This window comes from Triturus cristatus, chromosome 7 (assembly GCF_964204655.1).
Source record: "Triturus cristatus chromosome 7, aTriCri1.1, whole genome shotgun sequence".
Taxonomy (NCBI): domain Eukaryota; kingdom Metazoa; phylum Chordata; class Amphibia; order Caudata; family Salamandridae; genus Triturus; species Triturus cristatus.
In genome coordinates this window covers 791,573,283-791,590,496 of record NC_140590.1, presented here as the reverse complement: position 1 = coordinate 791,590,496, position 17,214 = coordinate 791,573,283, and the positions used below count along the sequence as shown (strand labels likewise).

The 17,214-nt window shown below is 42.6% G+C and overlaps 1 protein-coding gene across 5 annotated transcripts in view; it reads left to right on the top strand.

Annotated features, from left to right (window-relative positions):
• Nucleotides 1-2,350: 2,350 nt before the first annotated feature.
• Nucleotides 2,351-17,214, top strand: part of CNOT8 (CCR4-NOT transcription complex subunit 8) — a 35,708-nt gene continuing 20,844 nt past the window's right edge. For 2 of the 5 annotated variants that reach the window (XM_085617626.1, XM_085617629.1), the window contains exons 1-4: nt 2,351-2,468; nt 4,712-4,965; nt 7,080-7,273; nt 8,551-8,712. In XM_085617626.1, the coding sequence (XP_085473752.1) occupies nt 4,849-4,965; nt 7,080-7,273; nt 8,551-8,712 (473 nt within the window). In that variant the 5' untranslated portion in view covers nt 2,351-2,468; nt 4,712-4,848. Of the gene's footprint in view, nt 2,763-4,711; nt 5,032-7,079; nt 7,274-8,550; nt 8,713-17,214 lie in introns of those variants that run through there. The other 3 variants (XM_085617625.1, XM_085617627.1, XM_085617628.1) reach the window with 3 other exon arrangements.

Here is a 17,214-nt window from a genome sequence, read left to right as displayed (position 1 = left end):
TACCTCTCGAAGTGGTGGTCGCACCTGAAGCATCTTCGTCCCCGAGCTTGCAGCCTTTGTTCGTTCTTGAGCTTCTCCATTGCAATCCACTGAGCGCCCGACAGCTCAAAAGCACCCTGCACCCAGCCGCCCGAGTGCCCCTGGCTGTGCAACCTCTACTCCTACCTACTTCCCCATTTGCCCTGAGCAAGTGACCAGGAGCCCAGTTCCCACAGCCGCGTGGCCTGCTAGTCAGCAGCCACCAACCAAGGGCCCCCTGCCTTCCATAGGATAACATTGGGCCTAACTCACTCTGTACCCGGCTGCCCCTGTGCCGCTGAGGGTGTAACAACTGTACTTACCTGACCCTGGGAGACCCCTGAGTCTATACCCAGAACCTTAACTCTGCCAGTCGAGTACTTACCCAAAAGCTGATAACTCACTTTTCTTCCATAGGGTAACATTGACTGGTTTCACATGAAATTTCTTCTAAGTGTGGAGTTTCTAAACTTTAAAATATTCACCTAAAATCAACCGAGTAACGAAATCGAAAATACTCACCTGCAATTAGGAGAGATCCCAGTGCTGGATCTTGGTGCCCAGCACTGACCCTGAAAAGTAATTACAAACCATACTTACCGCTAACTCAATTTTCTTCCGTAGGAAACCACTGACTGTTTTTCTGTGAAATTTCTTCTAAGTGTCGATTTTTGCAAACTACAAACATTCTTTAAAAATTGGACCAACTGTGAAAACGTAATTAATTACCTGTTTTAGATAGATGTCCCAGTACTGACCCTAGGAGCCCAGCACTGGATTACAAAAGTAACGAGAACATACTTTACCGGTAACTTGAACTTTCTCGCATAGGAAACCATTTACTGTTTTTCTGTGAAATTTCTTCTAAGTGTCGATTTTGCAAACTTACAAATATTCGTTAAAAATCGCCTGTATAACCTAAACGCATTCTATCAACAGCTTACAGGTGGTATACTAGTGCTGGATCCAGGATCCAACACTGAACCCGAAAAAGTAACCATAACCCCACTTACCTGCTAAGTGAATTTCCTCCCATAGGATAACATTAGTAATTTGACTAGAAAAAGTTTCCAAGTGTCAACTTTTAAAATACCAAAATATTGCTTAAAAATCACAACAGTAACTAAAACGTATTTACTCACTTGTTTCCAAGAACTGTTCCAGGACTGAATCTAGGATCCTGTCCTGGAGTTAGAAAAGTAATCCTGAAAGTAATCAATTGCATTTAACTTAAAATTCCCATTGAGCTCAATGTAATATTGTATTTGAAATTGTGTTCCCTATTGCAACAAACAAACTATTGCATTTAAAAGTCAATTGCTTATTGCAAAGTATTTAACTAAAGCATTTCATTCTGAGAAAGTAGATTTTGATACCTATTGTTGGTTCTAAAATAAAACAACCATATACTTTTTTATACAAACCATTGGCCTAGAGTTCAGTTCTTGAGTGTGTAAGACCATTTGCTGACTGAGTGTGTACAACAAATGCTTTACACTGTCCTCTGATACTGTCTTACTGCTCGACCAAGCTACCACTTTAGAAAGTAAGGTTATATCTAACTTTAGCCTCTGCCAAACCTCTGGGGACTGGGGACTCTGTACACACTGTACCTATTTGGTAACAGTATATACAGAGCCACTTTCCTACACCATCTACTGAGAGAGTAGACAGGATTTTGTGCCAAAAACGTATGCCTCCTCGAGCCAAAGCATAAAATGTGAGAACCGTTTTGTTATCTCCCAACTTTTCATACTATGCAGCATACTGCACTTTACAGCATACCAAAATAGTAGTAAATGTGTTCACCACTACACCTCCAGTACAAAACCTATGCTTCACATCACATGTCCAAACTTGCATTATTGCTGAATGAGGTTAAAATTAAAGCATACTTGCAAATTGTAACTACCTGCCTTTCTATCTCACTTTAGCGTTATTCGGTTGGATAAGAAGGAGCTTGCGGCTCGCTAACCACGAACACTTTGTATAGTGTCAATGGAAAATTCTCAAGACTGCCCCACAGACAATTAATGTCTCCGACGCCCCTGAAGGAGAACGGCTAGGGTGTAATCCCTGGTTCTGGGCTCAGCGTTTGTCTGCCTCTCCATCTAAAATGTATCTAATCTCCAAAAAGGCATGGGCAGCAGCACCCACCGATTATCGCACATTGTATCAGCTAGAGATGCGTGCATAAATACAGACTCAGTGTCTCTGTAGCCAATCAGCATATCGGGACTCTGGACGGCGCACTAGGATTGGCTGAGGTAGTGACGATGCGCCAATCGAAGGTCATTTTACACATCAATAGTTTTCCCCGCCCATACAACTTCGAGAATGTGTGATTGGTTGTTACGCGACCCGGAAATGCTGAATTCACAGACAAATGACATCCGTTAAAAGATCAACAACGGACAACGGGTATTAGGGTGAAATCACGAACGATTCGTGTAAGTAGGGGGCTTTAGAGGAGGAGGGCAGATGACACTAGGACTTTAAGAGGAGGGGTAGAGATTACTCGGTTCTTTAGAGGAACGCAAAAGACAACTGGGTTATTTAGAATGGGAAAATGTTCAGCAGGCCTCCGTACTGGGACCTTTAGAGTAGTTGGGGGGGGGGGGCACTTTATTTTTGCAGCCTTATGTGGCTTGGTGATTACTCAGAGGTGTTAAAGCGCTCTACAGTTGTACTAGATCCCTACATGACAACCAAAGTATATATCAGTCAGAAATATACAATACATGGTAAGGCTAGTAGGCGAGTAGCATACAAAATTAAGATTCAACTTGAACATTCGGGAGTGGATGTTGCATTTGGGCTTTCGGAGGAGTAGGATGGGTTCGGGAACCTTTAGAAAAATGTGCGTGTCACTTGTACTTTTACTTACCGTAATTGGGTTAGGTGGGTGTACTAGGGCTCGAGAGAGCATACAGAGTTCTATAGATGAGTCCAGTTGGACATTTCGAAGACTATATACCAATTAGAACTTCTCTACACAGGAGTGCAGGGAACAGTTGGACATTCAGAGAAGTGCAGAAGTGTGAAGGGAGGAACCTGGATTTTCAGAGACTTGCAAGGGTCCTACAGGGCAGTGCAGAAGGGCACTTGGGCCTTCATTGGAGTACGAGGGGGCACGTAGACCTTCAGATGAGTGCAGGGGCACTTTTACTTTTCGAATAAATGTGAATGAGTCCTTTGGACATTCTGTTTTGAGGGACGGGGTTAGAGGTGCCCCTTAGTGTGTCTGGGGCTGTGCAATCATTTAAAGTAGTATGGAGTATTGGATATTACCGGGATGCTCGATGTCCGGTATAAAAGTCTAGCGTAGGCTTCTGGGCCTATGCATGTGCCATCGCTGCAGTTGGTGGTTAGCTACCCTTTTCATTTTGCAGACTCTGCAAGAGGGGGTCTGTGATCCTATAGGAATTGATATCTATTGTGAAAGTTGTCTGTTAATATTCGTCAGGCCAAATTGCGTCGCCTGCTAAATACTCTAGTTAACAAAGTTACGTGCATAGATTCAGTTAGAATCGTTTAATTATCACACCCCTCTGCAACAGGCATTCTGCTGCCCATTAATGCCAGCTCGGCGTTGTATACAGTGGCAATTCGGGACCCAATAGAAGGACAACCATTGGCAGTAGCTGATACAGGAGTCAGAAATTATTCATGCCCACTTAACCTTCTGCAGTTACCATTAGAAAATACATCCGTATATTATAAGATAGATGGTATGAATTGGGGCAAACAATTATATAGTGAAAAAATAAAATTGTTACCGGGCCCCTCGGTTTGCATAACGTGGTTAATGTCAGATTCAGCATCTGTCTGTTCTGTGTGGATACGGTCACCTAAGACTGAACTATAAGTAACCTATTGTACAGATGCCAGGGCTATTAAACCAAACTGTCCTGCATATCTTATGATTTTTATCTGGATCATAATATGCTGTGGTCACTACTGTACTGATCAAGATTTATCTTCACTGAACAGCAACGCTTTGAGCAAAGGGCTATACCCTACATAATCTAAAACTGGACTGTAACACAGGGCTGAGCAAGACTTCATACGAGACTGAGCAATAACTCATTTAACCCAATATTGTGTACTGTACACCACTTTGAACCTGAACTCAAACGAAATATGCCCTGAAATGTACTGGATGCCTTCCTAATATAAGGTTATATTCTACTATAACAATATGACCGGACACTGCCTTCTGAACATGCACTTGCTGTGCCTTTGGCTGACACATTTTACATGCTTCTCCTATGCAGTATATTTTCTATAACTGAACTGCAGTAAACCCTGTTTCCAAATGCAGTAACTGGTAGCAGTCTGGCTCGAAGTGTAGATAACTAAAACGTATTCACAACTGTCCCGGTAACTTGGCAGAAAGAGATTTAGCATGCTGTAACAACTATAAGTGTAGACACTATATGAAAAATATTGTTTTATTTTTTCATTGTCACTTTAAGGATATTCCACTCAGAGATCTGTTGCTTGGTAAAGTTTTATGGAGTTTGTGGAACCATTTTTTAGACAGAGACTTGGGGAAACCATGGGAGTTATGACATTTCTTTACTGATCTTAGTCCAATCAGGTTCTTCCTGTATTTGGAAAAGCAACCTGTTTGTCGCTGACAGTTAATTTGCGCCAGACTGGTTTGATGTTTTGTTTCCATTTTTTTCAGGTTCCAGCAGCGGTCCTTGGGCCGCCATACACTGAGCCTTATTGGCCTTCTTCCGAGCCCAGTACGTTCTTTTTTGGTGGTCAGTCCTGGTGTCCCATCAACTTCCCAACATTGCACCTTCCGCCAACGCCCCCAGCATGCCCGCTGCAATCGTGGATAACACCCAAGTTATCTGCGAGGTGTGGGCTGTCAACTTGGAAGACGAAATGAGGAAAATCCGAGAGATGGTGCGCACGTTCAGCTACATCGCCATGGTGAGCAGGCCTCACCCAATGGAAGACATGGCCTGTGGCTCCTCAGCAGTGGGATTTGGTCATGCAGTAGGTGGAAAAAAAAGCTGGGGCTGCAAACATTCTTTGTATAAACGAAATCTAAGCATATTGGATTAGGATTCCGGAGCAGTTAGTAAGTTTAGTTGGGAGCAAGCAAAGATTGAATGACTGAGCAAAAAAGATCATTGCATGACTGGCTTTAAGACGGCAGGATGTGGAAAACCATGAATGTATGTTGGCATAGTCATTAATATAAAATAAATGAGTTGATGTATATCTGAAATATATTTGCTAATGACCCGTGTAATATAGAAAACACAAACTAGGACTGTCTATTTGTTGGGGAAGAACCAGATGATCTGGTTGTTCAAGTACCTCTGGATAGAGTTGTTACAAGTAGAAATGTGACACGGGCTGAAAGGTACACATAACTATTTTTTAAGCATTGGTACCCTGAAAAGAGACTTGAGTTGTTCAGTATTGGGAGATGCTAATATATATATATATATATATATATATATATATATATATATATATATATATATATATATATATATATATATATATCCTTCACCACAGCCCGCTTGAAATGTAACGGACTCCGACACAGCTCAGGTTCACCGCATATTAACTTAATGACATCACAAGACTCAGGCAGGATTAATACCGCTCTCTTTTATTGAATTAGACCCCACAGACTCGTTTCGGCGTGTCTGCCTTCCTCAGTGTGGGTTCAAATAAACGGATTCATGTTTCGACTTTAAATACAGCACAGTGTCTTCCCATTGGTGGGGCGGAACAGTCATGGAAAGAGGACTGACTCTTCACATGTTATAAAAACTAATGTAGGGTGTGCTTTGTAATCTTCGTGAAGGAAAGCCCATTATCTACATGAGAACAAACTGTTACAAGGGGAAGTACGAGGAATCACATTTATTGGCCAGAACTACACATAGAGGCAGAAAAGGCAGTCTACAGGTTATCACTCAATTTAAATCTGCTATGGGTTAGATATTGAAGAAAACCGCTCTGCAGAAAACAAGGTGTAGTCTGAAGAGAATAACTTGGCAAAGGTGTTAAACTGGAAATGGCAGTGCCCATCTGACATAAGAACTCAAAAATGTTCCAGCTACAACAAAGGCGCATGTCTGGAAACTGCTAGATGATAAAGGGAGTGTATGGAACATGGAATCTCATCTTCAAATTGAAAGACCTATGGTTAAAGAAAAACTGGTTTAGGTGAGGCGCATTGATAATAGCACAAACCTGTGCATGCATGATTAAAATGAGAGCCCTCAGTTGTGGTAAATGATTTCGCTAGCACTGCTCATCCACAGATAGACTAGTAATGGAGACGTGGGAGAGCCAACAATGACGATATAGTGAATCTGATTCACTGGCAAATGTATGCATTAAGGGCAGTTTGAAAGTATGATGCCAACAGATTGTGTGGTCACAGTAAGCATGCAATCAGCATTATCTGGTAGGTAAATGCTAAATTACTGAGAAATCAACATGCTATGTGATCAGAGCACCGTTTATTTGGCAACCACCTTCGGATCTTATCTGTCAAGATTAGAAAGTGCTTCTTCCCGAAAGTTCTTTAAAATGACTTATTGGTAAGAACTGTTAGCTGCATCTTCAGAGTGTTGACCGTCATGTGTTTCGTGCTGTGCAGGTTTGGGGATAGTCTGCATTCTAGGCATAATTTGCCATTGTTGAATGATTTAAGAAGTAATTTGTACTCGTGCTTTGGGTAGGACTATGAGAGGGTTTGGCCTTTCCCATTCGGTAACTAAAATAGACACTTATTTTAACAGTATCTAATTGTGATTGCTAATATTTAAGTAGGACAGTGGTTTTCTCTGTAAGGCTGGGTGGAGCGGCTAGCTTATTAAGATCAATTTGTTTGTGCAATTGCTTGTCTTTTAATTGCAACATGGTTAAGTCGTATTTTGGTTAGTTGCAGTGCTTTTTTTTCTTAACTTTCTGATTGTTGGACGGTAGTTGAATTGAGGGAGATGGATGAGCTGTGTTCTTCAATTTTCTTTCAACCTTTCTGCAGTGGTAAGTGTTCTTTTCATTGCTGTCCTTAGGATACAGAGTTTCCTGGGGTGGTGGTGAGGCCGATCGGTGAATTCCGCAGCACCATTGACTATCAGTACCAGCTTCTGCGCTGTAACGTGGACTTGCTTAAAATCATCCAGCTCGGTCTGACTTTCATGAATGAGAAGGGAGAGTATCCACCTGGGACCAACACCTGGCAGTTCAACTTCAGGTTTAACCTCACGTAAGTCAGGAGCAGAGGAAGGCAACTATATGTGCTGGCTGTTACTTCCAAGTGAGAACTTGTATATATGAATATATATATATATATATATATATATATATATATATATATATATATATATATATATATATATATACTTTTTTAGTAATTGCCAATGAGAATAATTAATTTTATTGGTTGCTGTTGATGGTCGTGAACTCTCCTATAGGTGACAAAAAGCTAACAAGAGACTTGCTTCTCGTGATACACGTCAATGTATCACTTTCATTACTTGCACTGATAAAAGGAAGATGAGGGTGGTAACAGTCCCCTCAATGTCTAGACCCTTCTTTTTAAAGCTTTCACCATTATCGGTGAATGCTTCTGAGGAGAGGGTGGTTGAGATTTTGAGGCTAATATGTATTGTGACAATAGCTGGTGACAAAAGTGGAATTCTATTTTTCACACTACTCTAATCTGCAGGGTCTGTGGACTGGTGTTTTCAAAATGTGAGATTCTTTATATTCCCTTATTCTCTACAGATTTCTTTCTGTTATCCAAGTTCTTGTCCTCCTCAATAAATTCTGGCTACTAAATCAGTGTTGCATCCCAAGCTTTGTGTAAGTTCGAATCTGCTTTGTATAATGCACACACTGAGCTCTTTGGGCTTGAGTTGCTGAAGTGTTTGTCCTCCCAAGTAGCTCATAGGCTCACAAATATCACGATTTAAAGTTGCAGACAAACTTGATCGATTTTCAAAAACAAAAAACCCTAATCTTGTTGAGTTACAAAAAATTTGATATTTATTCCATTTGTAGACATAGGCACATGCCTTTGTCAGTAAATTTGAACTGGACCCTGCTGCACAGCCCCCTGTAAGTTCATAATATACTTGTGCCTCCAAACCGCTTGCTTGCAAAGTCCCTCCCTTCTTTCAAATAGAAGTTCTTTCTCCCAGGTGTTGCTCAACGAATTTCGTGATTTTTAACATGTGCTCCTTCTTACTAGCACAGACCCAGGCTTCTTGTTAATAATCCTGTGTGTTTAAACATAGCCCAACCACGAGGTCCCAAGCTGTGAGTCTCTTCCTCATTGTCTCTCACCCTTATTTCATTCACAGTGTCACATCTTCTCCATATCTTATTGTTCATTCCCCCAAAACCTTTACATCCCTGCGCAATAGCACAGTGGCTATCAACCCAACAAATGTTTGCCCTTCATGATCTACACACTGTAGCTGCATTTGTTCATGTTATCTGGCCATTCTTATTGCCTTTTCTGACTCATTTACTCCCCAGTGAGGATATGTACTCTCAGGATTCCATCGACCTCCTAGCTAACTCGGGGCTGCAGTTCCAGAAGCATGAAGAAGAGGGAATTGACACTTTGCGGTTTGCTGAACTCCTTATGACCTCTGGAGTCGTTCTCTGTGACAATGTCAAGTGGCTGTCCTTTCATAGGTATGTATCTGTGTTGTGTGCGTTAATGTTGAGGGTGATATGTGATCATGTAAGAGTTTTATTTACAGTACATTTCTTTTTACAGCATACTGTTACGGACGTCAAACATTGTCTTCACACATATAGTTCCTCATTCCACAATCAACAGTGTTCACACAGTTCCTCTTTCCACAACCAACAGTACCAGGGCTTACATGTATTATGGTTATAGGTTTATGTAATTCATATTGTGTTAGACGAAAATGTGTAATACCCATAATAATATGAACTGGCATGAGGCACATGTTCTAAAAGTACCATCAGGGCGCTGGTGGCGCCCAGTGCAACAATAGTTTTTGGCGCCCCCACACTCCATGACCGCCTCCTCGGATTCTCTCACTACCACCTGGCATAAGTGCCCCATATCTCTCCAATCATACATTATTGCTAAACACCGTTGCCCCCCCCCTGAGGTTGGCACCCCATCCACAGGTGCCAACCTGCGGCCACGCCAGTCGCACTGCCCTAAAGCTGGCCCTGAGTACCATTAAAAAAACCTCCCAATCATGTCCTCATTGTCATATATTTTCACGGGCCTTTCTGGATTCAGGATAAATTAACAAGCCTCTTTTCAGCCATTTTTCTGTTATTCATTTTTACAGTCTTATAACGCACTCTTGGGGTATCTGCGAATTCTACATACAACAATAAAGCAATGTTAAAAATCAAACAGAACCGCCATCATAAATGTATAAAACTTCTCATTCCCTTGGTGAAATAACCTGTGGTGCAACAAGTATTCTGGATAGGAAAAAGGGGAGAGCAGAGACAAAGTAAGAGACTTAAGGGAAGCTATGTTGAGAGAGCATATAAAGAAAGGGAGGTGGTCTGGGTGTGAAAGGAGTCAAGGGGAACAGCGGGTTGGAGGCTTGATTATGGTATAGATGTAATGCATAGAAGAGAACAGCACTATTCTGAGAGCGAGAAAATGGGAGATGATTAATTTAGGTAGCGTTCAAACGTGTCTGAAAGAGCATTCCAAAGCCTCGGAGAAGACTTAATTTGCCCAAAACAAAATTTTATAAATGTTTAGGGGGCCTCTGAAAGGATATCCCCACAGAAACCTGGAACTGTGGCCTTTCTTTAAGTACGAATTAACAGATACCAGAAGCCTGATCTTAAAAATGTTTACATCACACTCAAACAAGTTAACTTTAAGCTTACACTTTAAAACATAAGAGCTCATTTTGTGGCCAGTTGATATTAATCCTTGATCTTGTCATTCTTAATCTGAAGAACACATTCTTAAAAGGAAGTGTTTATCAACGCTTGAATGGCATTAAAATAAAAAATGCACGCAGTGGTTCGGCTTCAGAAGCGCTTCACACACACACATGGCTTTCTGTGGTCTGACACCATCCTCCATATACTTCATTCTAAGGTGGTGAAAGATTGTAGAGATGTTGTAGCACCTTAAATACCATGTTGTAGAGATGGGTTCAATTCGTGCTCTGCTATTGGTAGGGTATCATTGTATTTGTCATTTAATGTCTGCATCTGAAGGATTCTATTTTAGGCTTATGTTTCAGTTGTGGCTGATTGAGTTGGATAATCAGTTGTGTGACTGTGGATGAAAGGGTTCTTTCTGTATGTTTGATTGTGTGTGTTAGTGCTTAGACGTAATGGGTGCAGGGTATCTGCCATCTGGGAAAATTACGTGCCTTGATCAGCTTGAAGTATGAGACTCTGTAATTGAGATGAACAATTGTTGCGTTATTACAGTGTGGTATTTTGTCTAGTTACGAAGAGCGGGGTGCTGTTGTGTGCTTGGTGAGGTCATATTTTTAAATAAAAAAATTCGATTGAGAATCTCATATCCCAATACAGGAAATCAAGGGTGAGGCATCCGGGTTTATCGAATACGACCTTTATTCAGCAGCATTGGCTTTAGCAAGAGTATTTTGTTCATCTTCTCATCGGTCATATGCCCTGGTATCAAGGTTTCAGGGTGGATTCGAATATTGTCTTTTTTTTTTAGGTAAATTGAAAGTGAAAGATCAGTTGCTAAACTAAAACGTACCTCCCCCCAAGAGTCTCTCCACCGTTTGCATTGTTCAAATTCCAGTCTCAATTCTTCACAGATAATTTCTGAGATTCACATTGGGAGAAAGTCATTATCAGTACACTGTCTTTCGATTCGGACTAAATTCAGCTCTCTGAGCCTTCTCAAAATGTATGGCAGTTGTCATAGGCCATCTAAGAATCAATCTGACGCGTGCTGTTACTCCCCCACCCCACCCTGGGAACTCAACTTGATAATGTCTAGATTTATCAGCCCATCATTTGATCATATTTATGTATGTCTATATATAGTGATATTGTGTGTGTGTGTGTGTGTATATGTGTATGTGTATATGTATGTATATATATATATATTCACTGAAAAAACCATAGGTTTCACACATGTTATAGTTAGCGGAAATTTTACTGATAAAAAACCAGTGAAATTCCCCCGTTATAGTTAGTGTAGGCAACTATAACTCACGCGACCGCAATCCTCTGCTGATGCTAATACTGTATTTAGACACTTATTTGCCCATGTCTTCTTCCATAAATTTTTAGCTATACATATATTACAAATATTTTTTTTTCATAAAGACACATATGTCATCAGCAGAAGATTGCGGTCGCGTGAGTTATAGTTGCCTGCACTAACTATAACGGGGGAATTTCACTGGTTTTTTATCAGTAAAATTTCCGCTAACTATAACATGTGTGAAACCTATGGTTTTTTCAGTGAATTTGCAAGGTTTTTTAAATGCTAATTCCTAACTATAACGTGTGTGAAACCTATGGTTTTTTCTGTGAATTTGTACGGTTTTTTAAATGCTAAGTTACTTTACGCCATTCGTGGCGTGCGCGCCCACTTAACGCAGTTCGTTCCGTGCGCGCACGGTGCGCTTCGCGCACCGTGCGTGCACAGTAAGCACGCGGTGCTTACTGTGCTTACGGTGCTTATAAGCCATGCACAAATGGTGCGCTTCGGGCACCATTTGCACACGGGGTGGAGAGTGTGGATAATTTTTTCTTTGATTATTTTTGTTGAAAATATTGTGGTTTTTTACACCTCTGATAAGCCCTGCACATTTGGTGGCCTGCGGCCACCAAAAGCACAGGGGGTGGGGAGAGTGTGGATAGTGTTTTTTTTTATATATTTTTTACCGTACGCGTACGGTAAGCGTAATCGGCGAAATTAGCGAAAAAATAAAAATGGCCTTTTTGGCCTTGGGGGGTCATGGGGGACTCCCTCATCATGGCTATGTGTGTGTGAGCTGTCAAAACAGCTCCTTTACATGTGTATTGGTTTTAATTAAACAACCTTACTCTCAGTGCGAGAGAGAAAATGGCGGCCGCCGCTTCCTGGTTTCGGCCGATTCGAATGTTTACTAAGATCTAAGAGCCAATCAGAATCGCGCACGCCACCGTACGCGTACGGTAAGCTTACGGTAAGCGTACCGTAAGCTGGCTCAGATATATATATTGATTTAAAGGCTATTTTCTCAGAATCTACTGAACAGATTTACACCAAACCTACAAAAGGCACTTCCTTGACCTAGGGACTACCTCTCTGCCAAATTTCTAGTAATTCTGTTCAGCCGTTCGGGCTGTAGCCCTGTCTAAAGGTCCTATGGAAAAATGCATGGGAAAAACGCGTTTTGGGACCCCCCTTTTATCTCAGCCCCCGCTTGACGAATCCCCCCGAGACTTTCAGGGTAGGAGCGGAGCGTAGCGCCCCACCTATTTTGAGAAATTCGCGAGGATTCGTCGACCGGCGCCAAAGTTATTCAAAATAGAATGTTGCGGATTTCCTATGGAAAAGGGGTCCTAACTATAACTACCTACTGGCGACCGCCAGTAGGTAATATATATATATGCACCACAGCTGAATTCTTCGGAATACGAAAGTAACAGCAACCACGGACTCTTCAGGCTTTTTTAAATGCACAGGTTTATTTTGCAAAAACGGCCCACTCTACGCGTTTCGGGACTTGCTCCCTTGTTCACGAGTGCAGTGGTTACAATAGGCAAACATGTGATCGTGTGAAAAATACAACGACATAGACAACAGACTTCATACTCAGGAGTTGCTTCACTCCAATTGCAATGCAAGTCGGCGAATGCTGCCATCTTTCAAATGATGATCTATTGGTCGGAAAGCTTTTATACTAATACCAGTGTGTATTTGACCATCATTAAATGCATGATAAGGAACAAAACGTAACGCGTTTGTAATGTACAGTGAATCAAATAGTTAGATGTTATGCTCCAATCTATGAAAGCATCTCTGACAGTTTTAACGCAGTATCATTTTACTGCTTCATCACTGATTAATGAAATCACGATAAACAAATATGCGTTCGACATTAAATTAAACCCAAGTGGGTCAAAACCTCTTCACAACATTCTCCTTAATCTGGAACAGTCCTACCATTCAACGGTATTACTCTTTCCTTCCTTCGTGGAACAATCCACAGATACTTTGGCTTATTTGCATTTTTCCAATGATGACTTCTCTGTTCTCTGTAATAAACGGACAAAAAAACATAAATGTAATCACACATTCATTTTGTTATGTTATTTTTATTTGTACCGCGCACAGCTGCCCCAGCAAAGGGGCGTCCTAGCGCTTTGAGAAGGTGAACACAACACAGCACTAAAAGCGGACAAAAGGAGACGAGACACAACAGATAAGCTAAACAAATAAAAAGGTCTTGATAGCCCGTCTAAACTGAAGGAGCTCATCGATGGCCCGGATTTGTGGAGGAAGAGAATTCCACCAACTCGCTGCCAGGACTCGAAAGGAGCGGCCACCAATTCTGCTCAACTTAAAACGCGGGACCACTGCTAAGTTCTGGCCTAGCGATCTAAGAGTGCGAGAGGGGACATAGGGGATCAGCAATTTCTCCAAGATTTGTGGGGGAGTACCCTTTAGGATTTTAAATGCAAAGCAGAGAACCTTAAATCTAATCCTCTGCTGCACAGGGAGCCAGTGGAGAGAGCGCAGAGTATTGGACACCGAGCATCGCCTAGGCAGAACTGTCACCAGTCGGGCCGCAGCGTTTTGAACCCGCTGGAGCCGCAGAAATTCTGATTGGTTTATCCCCGCCAGTAGGGAGCTGGCATAGTCCAGCCTGGACAGCACTGATGCTTGGACCACCAGCTGTCTTGTGGGTGCATCAAAGAATTTGAGGATGGGTCGAAGTCCTCTGATGATGCCATAGCAAGAAGCCGCCACCTTCTTGGTATGACAGATGAAACTCAGAGAAGGATCAAGCCACACCCCCAAGTTTTTTATCTCTGCCGCTGGCAGGGGAGTCACACCCAACTCCGAAGGCCAGCATTTGTCATCCCACAAAGCCACCTGTTTAACAACCACCATAATCTCCGTCTTCTTGGTGTTTAACTGGAGACAGTTGGAATTCATCCAGTTTGCCACTTCCCGCAGACCATCACAGAACCTGGGAGCCTCCAGGTCTGAGTCCCCACTCAGTGTGACCGCCAGCTGCGTGTCATCTGCGTAAGAGACCATGGTCAGGCCCCACCGCTTGACGACCGCAGCCAACGGTCTCGCATACAGATTGAAAAGGGTGGGACTCAGTGAAGACCCCTGTGGGACTCCCTGGTCTAGCGGGTAGGATGACGACTTACCGGGCGGGATCGCCACCTGGAATGACCTATCCGTAAGGAAGGAACGAAACCAGTGCAAGGCGGAGCCAGAAACGCCCACCTCCTCAAGACGCCGAATCAGAATCCCGTGCGAGACCGTGTCGAAGGCGGCACTAAGATCTAATAACAGTAGTGCCGCCGTCCGACCGGAATCCAGCACGGACCGCAGATGCTCGACCATCGAGAGAAGGGCCGTCTCCGTGCTGTGACCCGCACGGAACCCGTTCTGGGTAGGGTCGAGAATTTTAAGCCTACCAAGATGGTCTGTAAGAGTGGCATTCACATGGGCCTCCGCTATTTTCGTGGCCCAAGGGAGATAGGGCGGTAGCTTTCAGGTTTAAGGGGGTTAAGGGTCGCTTTCTTCAGAATTGGCGTGACTACTGCCTGCTTCCATCTAACGGGAACCACTCCAGAATAGAGAGACAGGTTGATCAAGGACAGCACCGGGGTACGGCAAACCGGTGCCAGGGTCTTGAGTTGGGCCGGTTTCAGCGGGTCTGCCGGAGATCCAGACTTGATTTTGGCACTGAGAAAGTCAAACACCTCCAGAGATAAGGGGGGTAAGATGGAAAGACATTCCCCCTCACCTAAGGTGCGACCAACCTGCTCTAGCATCAAGGAACCCGTTGGGAAAGTGCGATAGATGGCTTGCACTTTTTCATGGAAGAAAGAGGCCAAACCCTCACAATGTGAGTCCGAGCATATTTCCACTGCAGTTGCTCTCTTCGCCATCAAGTCATTTAATACTTTAAAAATAAGTTTCGATGGATTGGCAGAGTTCTGAAACTGTTGAGCATAAAAGGAAGCGCGAGTTTGACACACTGCCCTGTGATAAATCTTGACCTTAGCCAGATAACATATTTTCAGATCTGGGTCGTACGACTTCCTCCATAATCTTTCGGCCTGTCTACAGGCCCTCTTAAGAGATGCCAAGGAAGTGTCATACCAAGGGCTCGGCTCCTTCCGGTGACACTTGGACCAACACATAGGAATCCGAGAATCGAGGGCACCAGATATCCACTCACAGAAGGAGTCGTATCCACAATCGACCTCGGTGAGCGGACCTAAAGGAACCTTCTCGAGCTGATGGTAAAAATCCTCCAGTCTTAATTTGTTCCAGTGTCGTTTAAGAACAAGTCTATCCTGAGATAGAAAAGGAGAGTCAGACAAAGAGCATGCCGTTTTCACCAGCATGTGGTCTGTCCAGACCAACTGGGAGGAACCAAGAACTCTGAGTCCTTCTAGATTTGTGAAGAACGGGTCAAGAATATGACCACCTTTATGTGTGGGGAAAGTAATCATCTGCGAGAGCTGTAAAGCCTCAAGATCCGCCAAAAAGCTCCTAATAGAGGGTAAAGAAGGGCAGTCCAAATGGAGATTAAGATCTCCCACAACATTAAAATTTGCGCATCCTAGTGCCTCTATGCTAATATACTCAGGAAGAGCAGCCCTAAAAACAGAGTCACAGCCCGGAGGCCGGTAAATTAATAACCCAGAGAAGGTAAACTGGTGACTAAACGCTATTTTAAATAGGACACCCTCACACCCCAAAAGTTCAGCGGCTTTCCACTCGCAGGGATAACACCGCTTGGTGGCCATCGCAATACCTCCACCTCTAGTCGTCCGATTTAAAGTGAAAATAGCATACTCTGGGGGAAAGGCTAGGTTAATTATCGAGGAGTCAGAGTCCTCGATAATTTTAACTACATAGACATGATACACTATACCACAATAACAGACACTTCTCAGATTTATAACTAAATAAATACTTGATTAAAATTCGTTCTTTGACTAAGACAGGATGAAAGACAATAAACTTACTACTTTTATTCTCCTAAATCTCCAAATTAAGGGATTTATTCCAAACTATAATAGGGATATACGCAACACTAACAGTACCTCACAAAATCCAAAACGGTGTACTCTCTTAACCCAAATGAACTTCCATTTCTTCATCACAATTGTGTCCGATAGGAACTAGAGTCCTGTACTGTATAATTAATTTAGACTCGAGGCGTCTAAGATCTTGCACTCTGTTGCCACCTCTTTCATTAAGTCGTATCGAGTCTAATACACAGAAATTTAACAGGGCGTTGTTTAGCCCATGGTGACTTTGAAAATGTCTTGCCATGGGGTATTGCTTGTCACCATTTTTTATTGCACGCAAATGCTCCAATACCCTTTTCTTTGCCTTATGTATAGTACTGCCGATATATGCTTTTTTGCACGGGCAGAATAAGGCATACACTGCAAATTCAGTGTTACAAAATGTATGTTTCGTTATCTGAAAAGGTTTGGAATCTGGTTAGAGTTTGCATTCTTTCTTGTGTGTGCTGTTTTTGCATGCCTTACAATTACTCGCATGGATAAAACCCCTATATTCCCAGACTTCTTATTTCAACTGGTTCCACTGCTCTACAGAGTGTGTCCTTCAGGGATTTAGCTTTTCTGAAAGTAATCTGGGGCAGTATCCCTACTTTACTGACAAGATCTTTATCAGTATGTAACACTGGCCAGAATTTGGTAAGACTTTTCCTTACATCACATGCCTGTCTACTGAAAGTGGTGATGAATCTGATTTTCAAATCTTCTTCCCTGTCGTTTTTTTCTACCAGTAGTGAGGCTCTAGTTTTATCCCTTACTTCTGCTCTGGCCTTGTTGATTACTGATCTTGAGTAACCTCTCTCAAGGAATCTTTGTGTCATAATGATTTCCTCCTTCTCATAACTTTCAAGCGTGCTGCAGTTACGTTTGGCATGTAGAAGTTCTCCAAGAGGAATACTGTCAATGAGGGAA